This window comes from Tubulanus polymorphus, chromosome 1 (genome assembly GCF_964204645.1).
Source record: "Tubulanus polymorphus chromosome 1, tnTubPoly1.2, whole genome shotgun sequence".
NCBI classification, from domain to species: Eukaryota; Metazoa; Nemertea; class Palaeonemertea; order Tubulaniformes; family Tubulanidae; genus Tubulanus; species Tubulanus polymorphus.
Window position 1 is genome coordinate 22,693,799 of NC_134025.1, and position 23,611 is coordinate 22,717,409.

Consider the following 23,611-nt stretch of genomic DNA (forward strand, 5'->3'; position numbering starts at 1 on the left):
TGACCCAAGGATTCTATCAAATTCTCCATGAATGATAAAATGTCCAGGCAGTGAATAAGACATATTGGTAATAATTACATTAAATCCGGGATGTTCAAAGCAAAGATATCAGTTATTATCTTTCAGACCTACAGCATAAAAAGACACAATAACAACCTCGTTTATTATTGAAGATTTTTTTAATCTGAAAATGAAAATTTAACTTAATCGTACTTAATTGGCACATATACATACACGCATCGAAAAACATAACATGAAGAATACTGAAAGAAAATGCTTGAAACTATACACAACTCGGCTATACGTGATTTAAATGGTCGGGATGGGTGAATTTCACAGTCACGATATAAAAGAACGATGGAACGACTACGAAACAAACTAGCCACATATTTTGCAGTTCCGTAATGGCGTAAATTCCATAAGCATGTAAAATCCAGTGTCCGAACACGATTACGCATTGTCTCGGCTTCGTGAATGCTTCCTTTATTAAGTCTTTGGTGTTCTGAAAAAAAAGAAAGAAATGATTTCTTATTTCGTTTTCAAAATGATAGTCTCAAGAGTAGACACACATTGAAATCGATGATATATCTAGCAAAGTTAAACGTACGTACCTGCTTTTGAAAATCCATGTATGCAAAGTGAAGGGCACATGTAGCGACAGACACCACTATTGTTATATGTGGAAATGCGTAATCTGAAAAATAATGAGTAACAATTTAATTATCATCATCAACTTCAGCAGCAAACTCATAAATAAGTATCGATTATACTTACAAAGTAATCCTCCAAATATCGCTTGAACAACTGTCAAAATTGGAAAGAAATACATGGCTGCGTATATAGACTTAGTTCCCAGGTTATTAGCTACTTTCCAGGATAATACAGGTCTCACTATCAACATTAAAACCAGGCAAATAGCGTAGTATATCATCACCATTGTATATCTGAAAAGCGCACAGAATCAGAACATGAATTTGTTGCAAACAATCATTAACACGAAAAATTAGTTCCAAGAAGCTGTTCGAACCCAGGTGTAGTCAGACAGGAACGAGCTTTTGGCTCTCCAGTGAGTGAGTAATGGTGTTCTGTATCTCACAAAATCTTCTTGATTAATTAACATTACCCAGTTTGTCAGGTTACAGTATGTAATATGTGCATTGTATCAAAATGTTCTACAGATGTGGGGGAGATAGAGAATACGGCACTTATGATTGATAAATTATAGTGGAACCTCGTTATTACGAATCTTGTGTGCAAAAGTGAAATGGTTGTATTAAATGGATTTCGTATTATCCAAATCTTGATTGATATACCAGTAAATATCTAATAGCTCGGACATGGTGGAAACCATCGTACTAAACAGGTTTCATCTTAAACAGAATCGTATGAACAAGGTCCAACTGCATATTTTTATGCATACATTTTTTCCTGTCCGACGTAGGTTCTTGGGAATAAAGTTAACCGCGGGGCTACAGCGATCGTACTACGCGTACTTACAAGGGGTAAACAATCTCTTGCGTGCAGTGTATAGTATGAATATAATCCGGGCTAGGATTATACAGCATCGTGTACCAATCGGAGAGTTTCTGCACTCCGCAGCTGTTGATTCTCCATTCGCCGATCGGTTCGACGATCAACACCGTGATGACGCAACTGAATAAACTTTCAACGGCAGCCGACGCGTGTAGAATTATCAACTTTTTGCTGTAAATAAAAAAATGAAAATCCCTTCGGTAATCATGCACGCTTAATCCAGATCAGTTTTATCAGGATATCACCCCATTAATGCTTCACTGGATAGGTCGGTGCTATTATATGAAAAATAATTATTCGAATTAATCCAGTAAAGATTAATAGGCCTATCACCTACAGTAGAAGTCATTAAATTCGGAACTGCCAAGATTCCTCCGAATCTATTACGGTAAGTAAAATGCGAACTACGAATAATAGTTTACATGGTTCCAGGTTAAATGGACCAAATATTTCATCCGAATTTAGTGAAAATCCAAATTAAGCGAGTTCTATTGTATTTCAAAGACAATTTCAGGGTTAAACAAGGAAGACAATGTGTCCAATCTACAACTGTCTTCAATCGTGAACTAGATCTATGATGATATCTGATGGGAATGACTGACTTTACTGATTGGTCTGCAAAAGTAACTTACTCTTTCTTCTTGTTGGTAAAATCTATGAAAAACCAGTGCAACACCATTGCAGCGATGACGTGGAAGCCCAAATATAGCCAGTCGTAAAAACTAGGTTCTCCATCGCAAGGCTTGCAAATACTGAACTCATTCGGTCTTGATCCTCGAGCGCAGGCCTGTGTAAATAATCATTTTATTAATTAATACGCTACATTAGTGGTGGGAATCACCAAGTTAAAAAGAACAGATTTGAGTTAAAAAGAACAGATTTGATTTCAGGTCAGTCTCTGCAACTGTAACTTGACCAGATGGACAAATTCTGCTCGTCTTCCACAAACCTCATGAATCCATAAATTATGATATTAGAATGACTTTTATATCTGGTGTTTCATATATTTTTCATTAATAATTGATTTTAAAATCTTCAGTTAATGCTCTACTGCTCTACTCTTACCCCGCAATCGCTAGTATTTCCATCTTGCAATACTGTGCGTCCGCAATACAATCCGGGACAGATAGAATCTATTGAACCTAAAACAAACCAAATCTATAAATCAAAAACTGACAAATGGAAAATGTAAGATTGGGAATGAATTAGGTTTCTGCATAGAACTATAAGCAAATGGGAAGGCCGACTCCTCAAAAATCCGCTAGGCACCGCTAGTAATCTTGTGTTTTATTCAGCGCCCTCACCGGTGGCGATAAACAATAGATTTTGTAGACTGGTTGATGGTCTCTATTCTTAATTTAGCATTTTTCATTGATTTGTTTAATTCTTAATACCAAATCTTGAAAAACGGTAATGTTCAATGCTCGCAGTGATTAATATACTTGAAAATATTTCCAAGAACCGATTGTTTATCGCGTGAGGGTGCTGATCAATTTCGAAGATAGCAAAGGCAAATGTATAGTGACGTCACGGAGTTGGCCTTCCCTTTCGATTATATAGTTCTATGGTTTCGGTAATGCAGCAATGGAATGGTGTCCTTTGTTGACGGAAATGCATTCCATTTGTGGATAGTTATACAAAGATAGACTAATGTCAATTACAACTTGACTTGAGAGGACATCAACCTGAACATATAACGTGTACTGACCAAATACAGGGTAGAGATTCGATGTGAACTGTCAATTTATATTATAGGGTTTCTTTCTGCAATCACAGGGACTTGTCACAATTGATAGTGAATGAATAAAACCAATATCAATGACCAGGTCCACTATCCCTGTATAATATAAAAAACAAGGGCGGCAACAAATTGTCAATCTGACAATGACTTCTCCACTTCAATCGACTGTAATTCCAAAAATTCTCAACCGATTCACATGAAATAAGCTTTAATACAACCTAGAAGACTTTCTGCTTCCAACGAGCCTTTAACCACCACTCTAGGACAATTATCTCACAACGAAATCACCGACGAGAGATAGCTCAAATTGGAGGTGTACCGATTCTATGGTGGACAGCAAAATGGTCGTATTTTTCACTTCAAACGATGATTTCTATGTGAAATCTTAGAGATAACCCCAACAAACCATACATTTTTTTAAACTACGCGGTCATACCTGTACGCTTATCTCATTTATTTGTATAATCCACGCGATGGGTGAGCTCACAAGCTCAAAATCGAACAAATATACGAAAAAGTCACCTCGCACTATCGCGCTGACGGCCATTAATCACGTGACGTGCATAGGTTCGGGCTATGTTAATAGAACCGCGACAAGTCTACGTCTGTAGACTTGAAAAAAGGAAATATTTACTAATAATACCACCCCTCAGACGAATGTTGCACTATATTTTCATAATACGGATATTTTACTAATTAATAGAACTTTTAATAAGTTTTGTAATGTTTTCGAAATCTCTAAGCCAATCAGTGCGCGTGAAATATTTAGCCCGTTACTACGATATCACGTGATTAATGGCCGCCCAGTTGATGACAAGTTGAACGCGGTGTTCGTCCTCATTTTCGATTTTGAGCTTGTGAGCTCACCCATCGCGTGGATTATACAAATAAATGAAATAAGCGTACAGGTATGACCACGTAGTTTTAAAAAATGTATGGTTTGTTGGGGTTTTCTCTAAGATTTCACATAGAAATCATCGTTTGAAGTGAAAAAAAACGACAATTTTGCTGTCCACCATAGAATCGGTAGACCTCCATTTTGAGCTATCTCTCGTCAAAAAAAGGTGATTTCGTTGGGAGATAATTGTCCTAGAGTGGTGGTTGAAGGCTCGTTCGAAGCAGAAAGTCTTCTAGGTTGTATTAAAGCTTATTTCATGTGAATCGGTTGAGAATTTTTGGAATTACAGTCGATTGAAGTGGAGAAGTCATTGTCAGATTGAAAATTTGTTGCCACCCTTGTTATTTTATTATACAGTAGCAGGGATACTGGTACCCCCATCATTGGTCTCATCCATTATCAATCGTGACAAGTCCCTGTGTCTGCAATTAGCACGATTGTTTTGGGGGAAAGGCCTGAGATTTAATTTGGTCTAAAAACTTTAGCTCTGCTCGTATTGCTTATCCTACCGTTTATTTGTTGTGATGGCCAGTCTGCATTTACTGCCGACAAAGCTATAAACACTACAGACATGAAAATAAGTCCATTTCCCATTCTGAAAGTAATTTTTGGTATTCGGATTGACATTTCCGAGGTTATGGTTAAATCGTTTAGTCGAAAGAACGGTTCGGTGCAGTATAAAACATGGACATCGGACTCAGGAAAAAAACTCGGACACAGATATTGGACTTTGATCGGGATCACCGGATCGGATCCGCATTATATCGATCGATTTCGTAATTGACGTAATTGAAATATGACTATGGGCATAATTGAAACATACAGTGTAAAAAATGGAATTACAGTGTAACTTGGGTGAGCCATCTATCAAATCCGCTGGTCCTTCCCGGTGCGGGCCCTCGGGACGAGGTCGTTTTCCATAGTGTACCGATCATTCGAATGCGTTTACGGATTACGAAACCATTAACGAATCTGCATACAGACTCATTCGATTGAACCAAAACAGTGTTGATATTTTACGGCTGGGCGCTGTTTGGTGAATAAAACGTTGTGAGTATCTACCCGCTTACAATAAAAATCCTGGCTATAAGAAAATCCATATTCAAAATGACCGTACGACCAACACTATCGAAAACTATATAAAATGTCCATAAACCTATACAAATCAAATAGAAACCCGTAAGAAAAAAAAGAATGTTAAAATGGGGGGCGAAGGCTAGTTACTACTACGCACTACTACTGAACGTTAGCACATGGTCCGCTGCGCTAACCGGGGTCTGTTCAGTTGGTGACTCGAAGAGCTAATACCTGATATAATTCATTGTAGCTTAAATATTAGGGTAACGCCTAAGTACATTCTTGGTCGCTCTTCTGACCTGGTAAAATTGTTTTACGCGATATCAGTTCATAATAAATTACTATACGCAAATTCGAAATGATCAGACGCTGAGTTATATTTCTCTCTGAATTGACGTTTATAAGCTGTTAGTAGTCGAATCTGAGAGGAGATACATTTTATGAAAAAGATCTGTCTGGAAAGTGGAAAAGAAATAATCACGAGAATTACAACACGGTTTCTGCGTAGCAGCAGAAACCCTAAAAATGATGCATTATTCATTATCATTTTCATTTTCGTCTCTCATCTATCCAGTTGACACCTTGAAACGTTAGAATATACTTGTAAATAATCAACTCTTATCAACTTTGAAACTGAACGTTGAGTTCCAAGCTGTCCCGATCACCGACGGCCTAGTACTTGACAGCTGTCACTGCCAGACAACGTAACATAAAACTGTCTGGCACTACACCGCTCGTTATGGAGATAACCACATCGGAAATGCATACCGGGGGCGAAGCCCTTCGAATAATCGAGACTGGGTTTCCGAAGATCGTTGGAAAGAGTATTTTAGAAAAGAGGCGTTACGCGAAAGAAAACCTGGAACATTTACGAAAATTCTTGATGTACGAGCCACGTGGACATAAGGATATGTACGGAGCGGTATTGGTCGAGCCAGATCTAAAAGAAGCTGATGTAGGCGTGTTGTTCATGCACAACGAGGGTTATAGCACCATGTGTGGCCACGCGATCATCGCATTAGGCAGATACGTGGTAGATAAAGGAATCGTCAAACCAATTGTCGGTCAATCCGAAACGCAAGTAAATATACAATGTCCTTGTGGACTCGTCAGAGCTCATGTCGAGATGATTGACGGTGACAAAACTGGTCGGGTTCGATTCCACAGTATTCCAGCATTCACATTCGCAACTGGTAAGACTTGACTATTTCGGAAACGGTATCCATGCAACAAATATATATTTTGTATAAATGCGTTTTCAACATTTCAGATGTAAAAATTAATGTTCCCCGTTACGGTGAAGTTGCGGTAGATATCGCGTACGGAGGCGCGTTTTATGCTTTCATCGACGCGCAAAAACTCGATTTGGACGTGAGAACGTCGAATTGCCAAGATTTGACCAACGCTGCTAGTGCGGTGACAGGTATTTACGAAATCGTAGAACTCATATGAAATTGATTTGGACGAAATAAAGAGGTTTGAATGTGAAATGTATATCTATGAAAAAAATGTATTTATTTTGATTTTATAGAAGCCGCGAAGACCCAAGTGAAACTTCTCCATCCAGATGATCAGGATTTGGCATTTTTGTACGGCACGATTTTGACTGACGGAAAAGACGAGTTTACGGACGAACCTACCGCCAACGTTTGCATTTTTGCTGATAGGGAGGTATTTGTATTATTCTATACAGTTCCGATTAATCATGAAGAAATGATGGTTTGGTACAACGATACTTGACCCTAAACTAACGGTTCACTCATTTCTCATAAATCGCAATTAAGTCAAGAATTATTATTCCGTTCAAAGATTAAATGAGCTGAGTGACCAAGAAATATTGCATATTCTTCTTCTTCTCTAATGACTCCATCGTCTATCATCTCGATCTTCCAGGTTGACCGAAGTCCGACCGGATCGGGAGTGACTGCCCGAATTGCTCTGCAATATCAAAAGAAACTGATACCCGTAGGCAAGACGCGCAGATTTATCAACGGCCTAACTGGCTCAGAGTTTACTGGTAAAGTTGTCAATGAGACATCATGCGGGAGCTTTCCTGCTGTGGTCGTCGAAGTTGCCGGTAATGCGTTCTATAGCGGAAAGAGCGCGTTTATAAAAGAAGATAACGATGAGTTTGGAAATGGTTTTTTGATCCGTTGATTGGATGCTTTTATTCTTGTGGTTGAGTTAGCTATCCTTTTGGACGAGTTCATCTTAAAATTATAGTAAATATGAGATAAATTAAATTCTATAACTAATGGAAAAAATATGGAGAAAAGAATGGATTATAACCTAAAATCAGAGTCGAAGGAAACTGAGAATCTGAATTAGAATTGTGACGTTTCAATCATGTAATCATATAAAAAGGAAAGTAATGTTTTATATATTCCAGAATAAAGTTCTATATATTCCAGTATAAAATTCATAGGCAAATTCTGTGTTTTTCTTTATTTACTTTTTTCTAAGTCTAATGATATTTGATGAGAAGGTAAACAATTTCTTATCTGATAAGATATACACCGACGTGTTAGCTTATTGAGATTGAGAGTGATTTTTCAAAAGATTGAACAAGATTGCAAATTTCCTTGGAAAATCCTGGGTTCGCGCCGCGCCTGAAAGGGCAGTGACCACATCCAGTTGTGTGCTCACGAACGGCTCAAGGCTAAGGCCATGCCTGGGGCCGGCTCAATAAGTCCTTTCCTTGTGTTGTGGGGTTGCTTTCGGTTCTCCAACAATGTTGTGGGGGCCACGTTGCGTTCTCCCCTCGTGTTGTCGTTGTTGGTTCCGATTAATCCGATAAGTGATATCCCTCTGACTCCGGAATAATAACTCTTCTCGTGGGTCTACGTTCTTTCTTTATTTTCCCGCACAATTCTTATTCCTTCCTACAGCTCGTATTTTTAGGCTTCTCCGCCACTCTAGCATCTCTCTCCCCCTTACTGTGCTGACCCTCCCCTTTTATCTTATTTCATGTTACTCGTGACGTATACTTCTACATATGTTATACGTCACGAGTTTATTACTTGTTTACTTCCTAGCCATACCAGAGCTCAAGGCTGCCACTATAACCAGCAACCTTACGCAGATACTCACGTCACTTTCACCTATCTTCTATTCAGTGTCTTGTGTGCGACGTAAGCATCTACGTAGGTTGTTTACTAACTTCAGCCACTGCCCTGAACTCTGGCTTCCCTCCCTCTATGCAGACTACTAATTTATCACCCCAATACTATCCTCCTCCCCAGACGATTGGTCCCCAATCGCCAAAAATTCACAAGACCCTTTTGTAGTTTCCCAAAAAAAAAATCTTTTCAAAAGTGAACATCATTTATAAGCAACATCTCTTACAACTTAAAGCCAGCCGCAGGGTAATGAAAATTACACAAAACCTTCAGAACATCAAGACTAATGATACACAACCACCATTCCGTACATCAATTTACAACACCTGTAAAGTAGCCATAAATCACAATTTCTGACCCTTTCCCCTATTATCCCATCCCGCATAACTTCTACCTAAACTAAGCAACACACCCCACTCATCATCAGTTTATCTTATTCATCAACGAGACCTACCTGGACTCCATAGAATTTTACGGTAAGCCAAAAAAATTCCTAAATACTTATAAACTTAACACACGAACTTTATCTAAGGGAAAGCAATCATCTACAAATATCAAATATGAGACTCTTTTCATCAGTAATATATAACAATTATGAGGCATGTACATCTGTATATTGATCTTACATTTAATGAGAACAAGCCCATACAATTGTAGTCATGCAAAAAAAACATATCAAACACAACTTCCCAAATAGCTTTCATAGACAATCACCCATTTCTCTATATCCACATTTATGTAGTCTAATAATTTAACAATATATGACCAACCACTTCAACTTTCTGACTCTTCTCGTTCTCGTTGTCTTTACCAAAAAAAAAAAAAATAATCAGTGTGTGCAGCCTAATTTGTCTTTAAAATTACCATTGCAAACATGTCAATTTCCCACTGTCCAAACTATCAGCCGTTACCTTAACCGATATCAGATGATTTGTCAAACCTGTCCCGACCCCAATCAACGACGTAAATTAATACAGATGCCAGATACATCATTTAGTTGATTATTATGTGCCCAGCACACGTTGGCAACATACATGCTCAACAATGAATTCACAAACAATTTCATAATAATTCTTCTATGTGTACGTAACATAAAGGTAAGCCAAAACATACCAAAAATGAATATACCGCATGCGTACATTCGCATTATTGAGATGTCAGCTGCTAATCCCCACCCATTTCCTCAGAAAGCACATTTATCCGTAGTCTAGGCAGGGATAACATGAACTGCTATTTGCGGCTTGGAACCGTTGAAATAGACAGGCAGGCCGCCATATATTTATGGAAGGATGTCATAAAGTGACCACAAAACTCATTAAGATGCATCACCCAAAAGTTAGGGAAAATTCCTCTGGACACTACTCATTCAGTGCCATTCAAACAGCCGATTCTCAAAAATTAACTTTAACTCCTGGGCCTATGGTCTTCCAAACCACCCACATCTGATATTCGAATTGTTCTAATTCCTTCCCACAAATCAGGGGATATAACCCCACATGTAAAACGGCCGACGCATCATCCTGTATATAAACCGGTCAAGACGGACTGAAAGTTCGGAAAAAAACATAGCGCTCACACATCCCTGCAATCTACGACCATTCAGTTAAGATACCCAATCTACCGAATAATACTTATCATACTTATTGTATTACGCAATGAGCAACCCTTTACTTCTAAAAAACCAATCCCCTGAATGGCCATTTCAGCATACCTAACAAATAGCTGTATCGTGACATTTCTCATTTCCGTATCATCCCCCATGTCACGCCTTACCGGAGTAAATAAAATCTATGGATAAATAGGGAACCGGCCGACGAATCACCCATTTGGTATTTCTTGATATTCGACCCTAATAATGTCCAACATATATATCCAATCTTTCCCAGAGGCTAGCCACTAAACATTATACTGTTTCAAAGGATCTTCAGAATTAATCCTTCGGGCTATAATCCCCCGTTTTATTCCGGACCATCCCTAGAGCATCCCTTACTCTTCATCCAGGTCCCTGGTCCACCTTAATTCATCTCATATAAACTACTCTATTCAAACCCCCTCCGGTAAGATTCACCACTGAGCGCCCAATCTAACCTTTGCACAATAAACATATTCTATACTAACTCGCGATACTCATTATATTTCTTAAAACCACATAAACACCACAGTTATTTGTTAGGTATATACAGGCAGTGAGCGCTTTCGACTATCGTTACACTGATAACCGAGTGGCTCACCTAGACTAATAAATCATTCTTTCGCGAAATACCATCCAGCAAATTTAGCAAACTATAAAAGATTTACGTAGTGCATATTTATATCTACGTAGATACAATAACCCAGCACACAAGCAACTTAAAAACGCTGAGTATCATTCTACAAAAGCAATCAAAACATGCGGAAATACATATCATATTATTTACAATTACTATAAGCCGCAATCGTAGTCCGTTGAACGTCTCCAAGGTCGATTTCCCGTAGCAGATCTATGAACTGTCCGATGATGAAATGCGTTTGTATAATGCCTCTAATACCCCACTGTATTTCATTTATCGCGTTACGATCGCAGAATCGCTTCGTTTACGAACGCCATTATGTCCGTTAATTCACACGAATCTAAATTCGGAGTCGTAAATTCAATTTGCTGCCATGTAAAACGTAGTGTCCAAAACACGATCTTACGAAAACGCCACACCAAATCGGATAATTCAATTAATTTAAATATGGAAAGAAACAACTACTTTCCGCACTGGAAGCTCTATAATTCATTTCAACTGAATCTGACGATATGAAGATTACATATTTCTCGAATAAGACAAACAATCAGCTATTAAATCCAGACGGGAATGATTTTTTATACACAGATCGAGTTATCCGCAATATTTCAACTTAACCCGCGGTAGCGGCCCGTATTTCATGTAATTATAACGGTTACGGAATGTAACGTTCATCTTACACTTTTATTTCACCCCTGTTCACTCACCAAATATACACGATCGCTTGGCAGCGAGAGGTGCAGGATACACCACTGTTCTCCACCAATGTTGTGGAGTTGCCTTCGGTTCTCCAACAATGTTGTGGGGGCCACGTTGCGTTCTCCCCTCGTGTTGTCGTTGTTGGTTCCGATTAATCCGATAAGTGATATCCCTCTGACTCCGGAATAATAACTCTTCTCGTGGGTCTACGTTCTTTCTTTATTTTCCCGCACAATTCTTATTCCTTCCTACAGCTCGTATTTTTAGGCTTCTCCGCCACTCTAGCATCTCTCTCCCCCTTACTGTGCTGACCCTCCCCTTTTATCTTATTTCATGTTACTCGTGACGTATACTTCTACATATGTTATACGTCACGAGTTTATTACTTGTTTACTTCCTAGCCATACCAGAGCTCAAGGCTGCCACTATAACCAGCAACCTTACGCAGATACTCACGTCACTTTCACCTATCTTCTATTCAGTGTCTTGTGTGCGACGTAAGCATCTACGTAGGTTGTTTACTAACTTCAGCCACTGCCCTGAACTCTGGCTTCCCTCCCTCTATGCAGACTACTAATTTATCACCCCAATACTTGCATCAAAATATTCTGAGGCTCCGTTTCCTTAGCGGCGCGACCAACCTCGATGAAAATCGGCGCAACAAAATTTTTGGTGGAGAAGTTATAACATAACTGTTAGAGACAGCCCCGGGACACCGGGCTGAGCCGTCACGCACCGTCATCTGATGATGTAAAGCAATTCGGAAGAGGAGGCCATTGAATTTATCACTGCGAAGGTTCGCATATTATGTGTGTGAAGATATTCTCCCCCGGCGGGCTTTTACATTTTTTTGGATATATTTTTGAAATAAGAACAGCATCGGAGGCTTGGCCCTACTAAGTAAATCTAGAAGAATTATGGGTAGAATTAATGTAGTAAGCTGATTTAGAAAAAAAGATAAAAACATGTTCCCTCCCTTATTTTACATTTTAAAACAGGAATGGTATTCACTTGAACCTGGGGGGTCAGCGGCAGTAACTTGGCATCGGACGTACCTTGCGGTACGACTCATCGCTGGATCTAAAGCCTTAAATCGGATTTTAACTACTGTTTAAAGGCCTTAACGAGTTAACGTTAACTTACGATTGTTTTTAATTAGAACCAAGCCGGCCAGTAGCGGCGGGAAAATCTAGGATATTCAGGATTCGAACCTAGTCAAACTTTCTAGCATCCGAACGAGTTCTATGCGCACATCCACATTCATTCACCGGCAGTGGGCTTTGTTTGCAAAATGGCCGCTGATAATGGTGATCTGAGTCCTTCCATGGAAAACTTGGAAAATCCAGGTATTATTTCGTTTTCGTTGCCCATCTGTTCAGTTTATATGCAAAAATACAGTGTGAACTATACGTTCGCGTAATTTTCGGTCGCAGTTTTACTGATAGTCGTATTGAAAATCGTAAACATCTGGTCCATCTTGGGCCAGGATAATTTCTTTTTTCGCAGTGGATATTTTACCGTATACGGCTGAGTATTTATTTCCACTATTTTACCGCATATCGTCGCTGATTAGCTGATTTACGCCGCCCATGCGCACAGATGTGCGCAACGGAAAATTCAAGGAAAGCGTGGAGAACAGAGTTAGAGAAAATAGAGCGGATAGAACAAGACACGAACCCGGGCCAGTAAATTACTAGCGCAGCGTCATACCACCGAGCTCGCTGAAAACCAACCGAATGTTTTACCTATCTATAGGCCTAGTACCTCACCTTACCCTAATCCTATCCCTAGAGATAAAACGGGACCCTCTGGACCCTTTTCTCACCCTCTCGACACTAACCATATCGAAAACCTAAACCTAAACCCAATATAATGATTTTATTGTTAATTTTATGAGTTGATACTATATATATAGTAATAACGTACAGTGAAATAGCGGAAGTAAATACTTTTGCCGTATACGGTTAAATATCCACTTCGTTCTTTTTTGCCCCGATTTGTAAACATCCGCTGCATATAATATTCCTAAAACGAAATGTGCCATTTTGATAAGGCCGCTCTGTTTGGTTTAGATGATGTTGCAGATTGGGCCGTCAATTACTTGGTTGTGGAAGTGGATTGAAGGATGATGATTATAATAATGAAAAATGTCTTAATTTAAAAATATAATTATATGGCAAATATGCCAAAAAATGCATGGAATGCCCAAAATCAAATAGCAATAAATGCAATGGGCGATAGAAATGCCATTTATTTTCTTTTGTTTTTGTGTAATGTAAACACTTCGGCAAGTTGTGGATGGCTCATCTGCGCTTAATTAACCTCTTTCATCATAACCCTAAAACAAAAGAAAGCTCTTGGATATTTTGCCAATGCAGTATTAGTTCAGCACATGTGGCTTTCCCGACATCTGTGTACATAGCATAATTATTTAATTAGGTTTAGAGTTTGGATTAGGTTTCTAGTGCTATATGTAGTTAAAAATAGTCTTAATTGATACCTGGGTTTAAATACCATTTTTACGTTCCTTTTTTGACAGCGGACGCATTGCTTACCTCATCTGCAATGGGAGAAATTGATTACGCGAAACTGACCGTACCTATCCTACGGAAGGAATGCGACAAACAAGGACTAAATTCGTCGGGACGCAAATTGGAATTAATCTCCAGATTAGAGGAACATCACAGGGATATAATGAACGAATCATCCAATAGTGGTAAGAAACTTGTTAACGACAACAATAATTTCTCTATGTCGTATGAAGTAATGAGTTGATGTGCAGTGTTCCCCCACAAGGGGTTTTAGAGGGGCGGCCACCGCTTTCATTTTTACATCCACCCCTTTGTCAAAATCAGTCACCCCTGATAGAATATCTGTTGTCCCTACTAGAGTGGATGTCAATATTCAATCAATGCTGATAATTGCTTTGAAACATATTGAGTATGAATCGAAAGCCCTGCCACTTTCCCAGCCACAATGTCATAAACTTACAGATGTAGTTTTTGCATTTGGCAATTTCAAACTGTTAATTTGTATTGACAATTTTTCGAAAAATAGGCTTTCTTAAACAGAACTTATAATCAGCAATTTATTCTTTTATGATTATTTTTTAGCAACTCCAGAAATGTTGACCGCAGCTGCCGAAGTCTCCGATGAAGCTATGGATGGAGTTCAAGAACAGGTTCGTTAAAAAATTCCTCGTTCTTTCTATTAATTATGCAGTAAACGTGATACATGTTTAAAAGAAGAATTACCCAGTTTTGAAAAACATATTTTATAGTTATTTTCGACTCGCTCGCAGGGGAGTCTGGATTTTGTTGTCAACTGACCTCTATATTCTGCCACCATAATAATGTACGCTGCCATCGCGTCACAAATCGATGAATGTAACTATGTCGCATTTCTCTTGAAAGTTTCGTCACCGATACATACGATTTTCGAGTAATTAAGGCTTTTGGGGCCGTCCGTAAAGTATGTACGCATTTTTGGTAGGTCGGGTTCTAAATCGACCACTTCCCCCTCTCTATGTACATACACTGGATCCTCGTTACAACTTACTTCACGGGATCAGAAAATATATTCGTTATAACCTATAGTTAGTTATATCTGGTAAGAAACTTATTAAATTTTCGTACTTGGGATGAAACTCTATATTTGTTATATCTGATGAATCGTATCCGAGTTTGTTGTTACGAGGTTCTCCACTGTAATATTTAACACTGCGCGTACAGCGGAAAGGAATACTATGGCCATTTTGAGTGCGCTTACTTTATGGACGTCCCCCTTAGCAAACTTGGTAAAAATAGTGAAGTAATGATCATGATATACAGCATATACTTATGCCTCTTTCAGGAAGCACAACCTGTCGAACCAGTCGCGCCTGTCGAGAATAACGCTGTTGAAGCTGTGTCAATGACGGTACCGCCTCCCCCACCACCAGAACCCGAGGTTGGAGAACCAGCGACTGAACAACCGGCGACTGTCGAACCTGTTATCGCGGCTAGTTTGGAAACTCAAGTCACTGAAATGCAACAAGGTGAAGAAACTCCGCAGCAACCAGAACCGCCAAAAGAAGTTCCGATCGATCAGACTGCTTCGGGCGAAGCAGCGTTTAGTGAAGCAGCTTATAGTGCTGAGAGTGTTCCTACAGAGCAGGCAATGGCAGTGCAAGAAACGAAACCAGTGGAGGTAGATTAGATTGTGTTTTTATACTCGATCATAAAAAAGGAAAAATAACTTATTTCTCACTATCAACTCGGCCAGCCTAATGTACTCGCGCTGTTATTGTTGTAGGTCATATCTGCACCACCGGTAATTGAAAGAAAAGTCCCGCCTCGTTCACCGGAATTAGAAAAATACTGGAAAGCTGTCAACAACAATTCATCAGATTTTACTGGCTGGACATACTTGCTTCAATACGTGGAACAAGAGGTAAAAATGACTGATTCTGTTGATGAAACCAGTTTCTACATGGGTAGTTATAGTTTCTCATCAATGCTATCCGGTTGGCGTAATATCAAGCAAGCCTGGGCATGTTCATTGTTTGCAGTTCTGGTATAATAGATAGATATAGCTTAAAAACTCCAGTTAATATCGTTGGTTCCCCTGAAATTACCCATACCCATTTTAGAATTTAGCATTCTTTTAATTTTACTGCTACATTTGCTGAAAAATCAATCACCTTTTCTTTCGAGACGAGAATTAAGACGAATTCTTATCTTATATTCAGAATATTATGGAACACGCTTGCGAAGCATTCGACGCGTTCTTCAATCGTTATCCGTACTGCTACGGTTACTGGAAAAAATACGCCGATCTACATCGCAAAAACAACAAAAGCATCCAGCTCGCGCAAGAGGTAAGAAAAACTTCGCCGGCGTCGACGTGTGACGAAATTACGATTATCAGCCGTTCGAACTTGAGCGTTGTTTTTCCTTTTCACGTTCGGATTTTTTCAGTTTCTTTGTGGCTTCCGTTGTTCGTGCGCACTTTTTCGCGGCGGGAAATCCCCGAAAAAGAGACGCACGCGCGAAACGAAACAAAAAAAAAGAGATAGCGAGGTCATTTTCGAGCGGGACGAAGAAACACTGCATCAAACATTGTGCTGTTGTTCTTCGAAATCGTCGATTGCGATCTCTCTCCGAGTCGTTAACTGCTAACTTTTTTCTTTCAACCAGGATCTAGGAATCGCTACAGCCTTTTGGCGGGAGACAAAAGAGAACAACGTCATTATATCCCACCACTCCTCCATTTTAAAAAATCGATTTCTCATTTTCTATGATATACTATACATATATATTAGAACCGTATTATATATTCGAGTCTTTTACGATTTATGTACTTGCAATTTCTGTTATGCGTGTGTGTGTGTGTAAGAAAAAAAATATTCAAAAAATATCAATAAATCAAAAACAGAAAAGCTGCCAGTGAAAGACTTCCCGATTCGAGAACCAATAGATGTGTGGGTATGTAAACTTTGAATATGCAGCGCATAATTATTAAAGGTCGACACACCAATGTACGAAACGAGCTATTTGAATCAGCGGTTAATCGGCGAACGTTAATCGGTTATTATTTCAGACATACGAACGAGGCGTGACGAGTAACCCGCTGAGCGTCGACCTGTGGATTCACTACATCAACTTCGCGGCAACTCATTTGAAATTCGGAACCGAAGAGGAAAAAGAGGAAACACTACGAGCGTAAGTACTCATCGTATATATCATCATTCCTGGCCGGCGCGTGCATCCTTTTCTAAACTAGCGTTTGAACCCGTCGACACCTGCCTTCACCTCTAGAAGATCAGGGGCCGGTTCCATAGTTAGGGCTTAGACTTTTAGATTAGATAGCTTTAGTTTTCTGAAAAATCGTAACATAACATATAAAAATCATTCATCATAATGAGATCGTTCTAACTTAGTTCTATAGCCAATCTAACAACTTAAGACCAGTTTTAAGATTTAAGACTACTTTTGGTCTTTAGTCTTGACTATGGAACCGGCCCCAGGGGCTAATGGCGTAGTCATGGCATGAGTGCATAAATGTTAGAGCGACTACCTTCTATGACCAATCAAACAATTTAGGATTTACTTTTGGAATTGGCTCATGACTCTGCAGCTGGGCCCAGAACTATCATGGTGATGTTGCCTACCTTGGGCTGGTTGTATAAATTGGTTTTCAGATACGGTTAACTCAATTGACTTAGAATAACAGTTAAGGTTACTCTTGTGGCCTTAAGTTGACCAATCTATATAACTGCTCTAGCTACTCCCTTGCAAGATATATATATCATTGCTATTGTCAATCAAAATTATTGATTGATTTCATCGGTAAAACAGGTATCAGGTAGGTAGACGGGTAATCTAATCAGTTCTGCACTTAAAGTGGCAATGCTGGGCTCCAACATCCCTATATAAGCACAAAAACCGCTAGTGTTCGCTCGACACACTATTTACTTCAGATATCACAAAATATCTCACTCTGTGGGGTCATTAATTTGTCCATGGATTAATTTAAGTTCAACCAGAAATTCAAACCACACATTGCAGAAATTTGTTTAACCCAGAATTGTAGTAAAAATTTTAAAAGAAATTTAGGGAATACCTTATTTGAAAATTAAATTAGGGAGCAATTTCTTGTGATATCATGAGTAAATAGTAATTTTGAACATCGCTGTCTTACTAACTCATGCAATCGGAGAAGACTTTCTACAATCCATCAGTTGCAGGTTTTGCGGTTGCCAGGAATGCGAACCAAGTGGGGAAAATAAGCTTCAAGCTTTTGCTTTAGTTATAAATGGCAGTTAGAGCTGTGTGTTGCTTGGTGACGGTTAAAATTTGCTTCTTAGCCTTTAAGAGGATAATTGAGAAATCTTTGTTTTTGAAATGAATCGAAATATCAAAGCCTTTTTATTGGTGTAAACAGAGGAGGAAAATTGGCTTCACGCTTTCGCTTTAGCCGCTATTAATGGGAGTACAGGGCTGTTTCGACTGGTGATTGAAGAGATTAACATAATTGAAATGTTTATATGACAATCTCAAATTTATTGAGATGATAGTGGAGGGTACCAGCTGTACTTGAGTGTTACAGTTGATCTTTTCGGTTCTTGCCGTTTTGTCCTCGTTCGTTTCGAAAACAGATATTTAATGTTTGTGACACAACTATTGAACAGGTTGTACAGTCGAGCTGTGAGGTCGTGTGGTATGGAATTTCGTTCCGACAAATTGTGGGATCAGTACATCAACTGGGAAAAGGATTTGAAGAAATATATGCACGTCTACAAATTGTACGAATGCCTTCTGCAAATTCCGACGCTGTCGTACAGCCATCACTTTGAAAGGTAAAATAACGATATCGCTGGAACATTAGAAAATCAATGGGAAAGTGGTTTATTTCATTCAGTTTCGTTGAGTCCAATGCTGGCGTTTGCGTTTCAGTTTTAAAACATTCGTCCAGGAACGCAGCCCGAAGGAACTGTTGTCGTTGGACGAGTTCCTAGTTCTACGCGAAGAGGTCGTCAAAGAGCAACAGGCCAAACAAGAAGACGCTCTTCCTGGTACCGGTGAAGATGAAGGACCACCGGGAATGGAAGTTCCCCCTGGCGAAGAGGCTCCACCCGGTGAAGGAGTGCAGCTTAGTCCGAAGGTATGATATGTAATGTAGAAAATTGCCGCTTGTTTTATTCTACTGGTATCTTACTGGTAACTTGCTATTAGTTTTGAATGAATAGAAATTTGTGAGTATAGAGTATATGTATTTGTATCGGGCTTGTTCAGAAGTGCTCTCCAAAAATGTTTTACACACTGAAAGCCTCCATAAGTTTATAAGTAAATCTCGCGGTCTTTTTGTGTAGATGGATGCGAAGGAATCTAAAGCTATTCAAGAGAAAATTGTCGAAAAACAACAAGCCGTACATATACGCAACGAAGAAGAAGTGAGCAAACGGTGGTCCTTCGAGGAAGGGGTAAGTGAATTCATTCCTTTTAATTCTCTGTTGATCATTCAAATCATGTACCTAGTATTGTAGATAGTATTTTCGAATATCTGTTGAATAATGCTTACGCTTATGCTTAGCAGTTATCTGTTCTTTTGCTTGTAATATAGAAATTTATCTGAAAAAGCACTGATAATGATGAAAATTACAATTTGAATATCAAATCAGATACAAAGCGGATCACTCCTAATTCTGATATTGACCTGTCTAGACCAACAAAATCTGATGTTTTTATAAACCTGTCTATTGATATATTTTCACATTCAGATACGGCGACCATATTTCCACGTCAAGCCGCTCGAACGCGCTCAACTGAAAAACTGGAAAGAATACCTCGATTTCGAGATCGAAAACGGAACCTACGAACGGACGATTGTCTTATTCGAACGATGTATGATAGCTTGTGCTTTGTACGAAGAATTCTGGCTGAAGGTAAGTCTCGCGATTATCGATATTTTCACAGCATGACCGCATTCTTCAAGTATTCGAATTTGAATTTTCCGAAAGGCGCCACGTGTTTTTTTTTTCGAATTAAGAGACGAACGATCATTTTATTTTCAGTACGCCAAATACTTGGAATCTAACAACAAACTGAACGAAGCCGAAGCGATTTATCGACGTGCTTGTATTACGCATTTACCGAAAAAACCAAGCATCCACATCGCCTGGTCGGCGTTCGCTGAAAAACAAGGTAATCCGCGATTATAGTAGTAGAATACGCACACCCTGACATGGAAAATAGATTATATAAGAAATGAAAATGAAAGATACGTTTTCAACATTTCTGATTCTCTGCAGGCTCTCTTTCAAAGTATATTTTTTCATACCTCATAATTGCCCTCCTACTCAGCAATTTATTCTGTTGTATCCTGTTGTATATACCAGTTATAGTCATTCACATCCGACAATGGTCTCTTAGAGAGAGTCCAAAATGTTGTGTCTTTTATTTCTAATTCATGAGTAAAAAACTTAATTTGTGTAGTGGGTTTTAAACTTAGCTGTTAATTGTTATTTAATCAATTGAATCGTTGCTGTTCAATAGGTTAATTTGTAAATTTGTTACATCATTTAGAAAATTCCCAACGCGCCATCGAAATTCTGGAGAACCTCGAGATACTTCTGCCCGGCTTAGCTCAGTTGATCATGAGGAGAGTCGGCCTGTACCGGCGACTCGGAAATTTCGAAATGGTCGAGAAAATATTCAACGAAAACATCGAGAAAGCGTCTTCGGTGACCTTGTCGTCGTTTTTCGCGAAGAAATACGCGCGATTTTTATTCACAGTAAGTTTTGCGATTTCGATGCCCGGTTCATGCTCCTGGACACAATTTCAACGCCTTAGCTTCTTACAAAACATCTTCATTGGATTAAATTAAACTTGATTAGATCAACTAGATTAAAGTTTCAGGTTGTTATTGCTAAAAGGAATATAATTCTACAGTTCCAAGCTTTGCGATGATTTAAGTCAATTGCATGCATAGTTTCTAGTAGGTCAATTAAACCTTCCTAGTGACCAGGAACTTGAAATTTTATGAATATTTTACCTAAAATGGTCCAGAAAAAGCCCTTCTCAAGATTCCCAAAGATTAAGACCATTTAAGAACAATTAAGCAATTTCAAGGATTCAGAAATGCTTGTTATCATTAACAACCTTTATACGGTGGTAAGTATGACATATAGTGCCGCTTGTTTTAATTCTGACCCCCCTTTTTAAAAAATCCTAGTGACCCCTTGGCGACTTGCGGGCAAATTTACAAAACATGATGCTATGAACTCTTGATTTGATAATTTCCCACTTTTAGATGATGAAAAAGAAAGCCCAAGCTATGGAAGTTTTGTTAGCGGCTGTTCAAAAAGACAAACTAAACCACAACCTGCATTTACTGCTACTCGACATCGAATACCACAGTGAAGATCGCACTGACCACGCGATGATGGAAATATTCGATATGGTCTTACAAAACGAGGAGTTCCCGCTCGAATTCCGGCTTCAGTTTTCGCGGCGGAAATTGGAATACCTCGAAGACTTCGGATCCGACGTGAACGCGTGAGTACATCTCGAATTTAGAAATCATTGGATTTTCTTTTACGATCAATAATCAGAACTTTTTCGAATCATCGTTATTTTACAGGTTGTTGCGCACTTATGACGAACATCAGAAAATCGTCAAGGATTACAAATTGGAAGAGAAGAAAAAACTCACGGAGCAAGGGGAAAAACATGGGTAAGAAGATGACTAAGAGGGACTTAGTTTTAGAAAGGGTTGGGGCTTCTCCACTTATTGGAAATATATCTTGCAGTTTTCTACAAGCACAGCAAATGTTACCTTAACTCCCGGTTAACGAGAGTACACAAGCTTTATAAACTAGTGATTCTAAATCTTGATCTTATGTTCTGTAATGTATGAATGAATATATTTCAGTGCCATTGATCAGTTAGGAGGTGTTGCGAAGAAAGCGAGATACGATGAAACTCAACAGCAACAACAGCAACAGCAGTATAACTACGGTTGGGAAGGTTATTCTGTAAGTATCACAACTTCTCTTCGAAAACTGATCAAGTAAAAATTACGTAGTATTTTTGAAACATGTGGAAAATCTACACAACTACCGGTACATGGGGCTAGAAAAAGTCTGTATTACCTATATCCAGTGTGAAATAATTAATATCCTTTATGGATGAAATTCTAGGTTTGTAATAAGCAAAAAATCATTATGTCTGAGGTCGTTAAGAGAGATTCTACTATATATGTATGTGGTCCTAATCTCAATGCATTCGGGTCATTGCTTTCGATCATAAGTTCTCGTGGGAAGGTTGAATATTGAAAATGCCTTGATTGTGAAACATTTCTCTGATTCAAAAGTTTTCAAGTTATGAGAAAACTTCATTGTCTTCACTGTCTTTATTTTAGATGTATTTCTTACCGACTGTATTATAGTACTCAGGATTACTAGGAGAATTATCTTTTGTTGATATATATCTAACCGGGATGATCTTTTTGTTTCAGGGCTATAACAACAACTATAACAACTACTACAACTCACAGTACTATCAGCAATCTACTTAAAATGACAAGATCAAGAAAGCGATGCGACCTTCTAAGTGGATCGGTTAAAAAAACTAATAATATCAGATGCTGTGGACTATTATGGATCAAAAACTTTTTACCGCGGTTCATAGGAATAAATGGCAAACTTCATTCGTATGGACTCGACTCTCTCTCCTGAGCATGGATTTGGAATATACAGATCGTAATAAGCGTTTGTTTTCTGCGGCGCGTTGTTTATAATATAATGTTACTTAAGTGTGTATTTATGTAATCCGCATATGTCTAGATAGCTTGACCATTCCAGTAAGTCCATAGCTAACTCATAAAGAATAGAAAAAAATCAAAAAATGGTTGTGGGACTTTGTTGAAAATCTAAGTAGTAGCCGATTCATGTTTAAAAAAATTGATAGAAGTTCATTATGTCCATTTGTTCAATATTGAATATTGGATAAATACATTTTGGTTTTTGGTTGAGGCTTCATCTCTGTGTGCAGGGTGTTCTTTCTCGATATGCTTAGGAAGTCTAGAATTTGTCCAAGGCAAAAATATGTTGAGTCTAATGATTTTGACAATATATATGCGAAGAAGTCGCGAGTCTGAAAGTGTCCCAAGATTTAACACTTGCGTTTTAAAGCCTATGCCGTTATAATTCATTCCATTTGTGAACCTTCAGTGTCGCTAAGTGTAGCAAAACACTACATTTTGAAGAAAGGTCATAAAAAGTGGCACGTTGTCTCTAAAGTAGGCAGTCAGGCTATGAATCTTTGTATTTAAAATCGTTGTTACATATACCAACAGATCGATCGCGTCTACCAAGATTTCTCAGTGCAGCATCTGTCATTTATACGGTAAATACTGTACCGGTAATTAAAAATCTAAAATGGAATACATGTCGCACATGTACCGATTCCGGGTCTCTGTAAATTCATCAGAACCATCCATTTGTATATCCTTAGTGTATTATATTTTTCATTTAATGAGCACATGATTCACGTAGAAATATATTGTGCACTCCGTATTATTGACATTTTAAGTGTTTACAGGAAAATGCGATGAGAAAAACTGTTTAGGTCATAAAAATTAGTGTAAATAACGCTGCTGGGAATAAATGAACATTTTCTTATTCAAAAAGTCATCACTTTTAGTAGTTGTTTTACTTGTTTGGTGGTTGATATGAATTCCAAGTTTATTGCCTTTTAGCACATTTTGGGGCTATTGCATTTCGTTTTTAAG

The 23,611-nt window shown here is 38.6% G+C and overlaps 3 protein-coding genes across 5 annotated transcripts; 2 read left to right on the forward strand and 1 right to left on the reverse strand.

Moving 5' to 3' along the window:
- Positions 1-191: 191 nt before the first annotated feature.
- On the reverse strand, positions 192-4,818 carry LOC141915391 (JNK1/MAPK8-associated membrane protein-like). The gene is made up of 7 exons (XM_074806900.1): positions 4,682-4,818; positions 2,599-2,675; positions 2,166-2,320; positions 1,498-1,704; positions 775-944; positions 612-694; positions 192-502 (listed from the first exon to the last, which is right to left on the reverse strand). The coding sequence occupies exons 1-7, from the start codon at positions 4,797-4,799 to the stop codon at positions 299-301; spliced, it is 1,014 nt and encodes a 337-aa protein (XP_074663001.1). The 5' UTR covers positions 4,800-4,818; the 3' UTR covers positions 192-298.
- Positions 4,819-4,923: 105 nt separating this feature from the next.
- LOC141915393 (trans-L-3-hydroxyproline dehydratase-like) lies at positions 4,924-7,670 on the forward strand. Of its 2 annotated transcripts, XM_074806904.1 has the most exons (5): positions 4,924-5,222; positions 5,824-6,442; positions 6,520-6,672; positions 6,781-6,920; positions 7,143-7,670. In XM_074806904.1, the coding sequence occupies exons 2-5, from the start codon at positions 5,989-5,991 to the stop codon at positions 7,404-7,406; spliced, it is 1,011 nt and encodes a 336-aa protein (XP_074663005.1). In that variant the 5' UTR covers positions 4,924-5,222; positions 5,824-5,988; the 3' UTR covers positions 7,407-7,670. The 2 variants fall into 2 exon arrangements, with proteins under 2 accessions (XP_074663005.1, XP_074663006.1); XM_074806905.1 differs by lacking the exon at positions 4,924-5,222 and having other exon boundaries at positions 5,258-6,442.
- Positions 7,671-12,590: 4,920 nt separating this feature from the next.
- LOC141915392 (pre-mRNA-processing factor 39-like) lies at positions 12,591-23,509 on the forward strand. Of its 2 annotated transcripts, XM_074806902.1 has the most exons (17): positions 12,591-12,683; positions 13,877-14,053; positions 14,451-14,518; positions 15,190-15,525; positions 15,631-15,768; positions 16,067-16,195; positions 16,918-17,039; positions 18,509-18,676; positions 18,774-18,981; positions 19,190-19,300; positions 19,598-19,762; positions 19,892-20,021; positions 20,403-20,611; positions 21,131-21,375; positions 21,461-21,553; positions 21,752-21,854; positions 22,337-23,509. In XM_074806902.1, exons 1-17 carry the CDS (start codon positions 12,629-12,631, stop codon positions 22,394-22,396), a joined length of 2,517 nt encoding a protein of 838 aa, XP_074663003.1. In that variant the 5' UTR covers positions 12,591-12,628; the 3' UTR covers positions 22,397-23,509. The 2 variants fall into 2 exon arrangements, with proteins under 2 accessions (XP_074663003.1, XP_074663004.1); XM_074806903.1 differs by lacking the exons at positions 12,591-12,683; positions 13,877-14,053; positions 14,451-14,518 and adding an exon at positions 14,631-14,723.
- The last annotated feature ends 102 nt before the right edge of the window (positions 23,510-23,611 follow it).

Coding starts and splice junctions, on each gene's coding strand:
- LOC141915391 (XM_074806900.1), bottom strand. CDS start 4,799: ATGTCAATCCGAATACCAAAAATTACTTTCAGAATGGGAAATGGACTT. Junction 945..1,497: donor CAAGAGATTGTTTACCCCTT/GTAAGTACGCGT, acceptor TGCGCTTTTCAG/ATATACAATGGTGATGATAT. Junction 503..611: donor ACATGGATTTTCAAAAGCAG/GTACGTACGTTT, acceptor CTTTTTTTTCAG/AACACCAAAGACTTAATAAA.
- LOC141915393 (XM_074806904.1), top strand. CDS start 5,989: ATGGAGATAACCACATCGGAAATGCATACCGGGGGCGAAGCCCTTCGA. Junction 6,673..6,780: donor CGCTGCTAGTGCGGTGACAG/GTATTTACGAAA, acceptor TTGATTTTATAG/AAGCCGCGAAGACCCAAGTG. Junction 6,921..7,142: donor GCATTTTTGCTGATAGGGAG/GTATTTGTATTA, acceptor TCGATCTTCCAG/GTTGACCGAAGTCCGACCGG.
- LOC141915392 (XM_074806902.1), top strand. CDS start 12,629: ATGGCCGCTGATAATGGTGATCTGAGTCCTTCCATGGAAAACTTGGAA. Junction 12,684..13,876: donor GGAAAACTTGGAAAATCCAG/GTATTATTTCGT, acceptor CTTTTTTGACAG/CGGACGCATTGCTTACCTCA. Junction 20,022..20,402: donor GGCGTTCGCTGAAAAACAAG/GTAATCCGCGAT, acceptor TACATCATTTAG/AAAATTCCCAACGCGCCATC.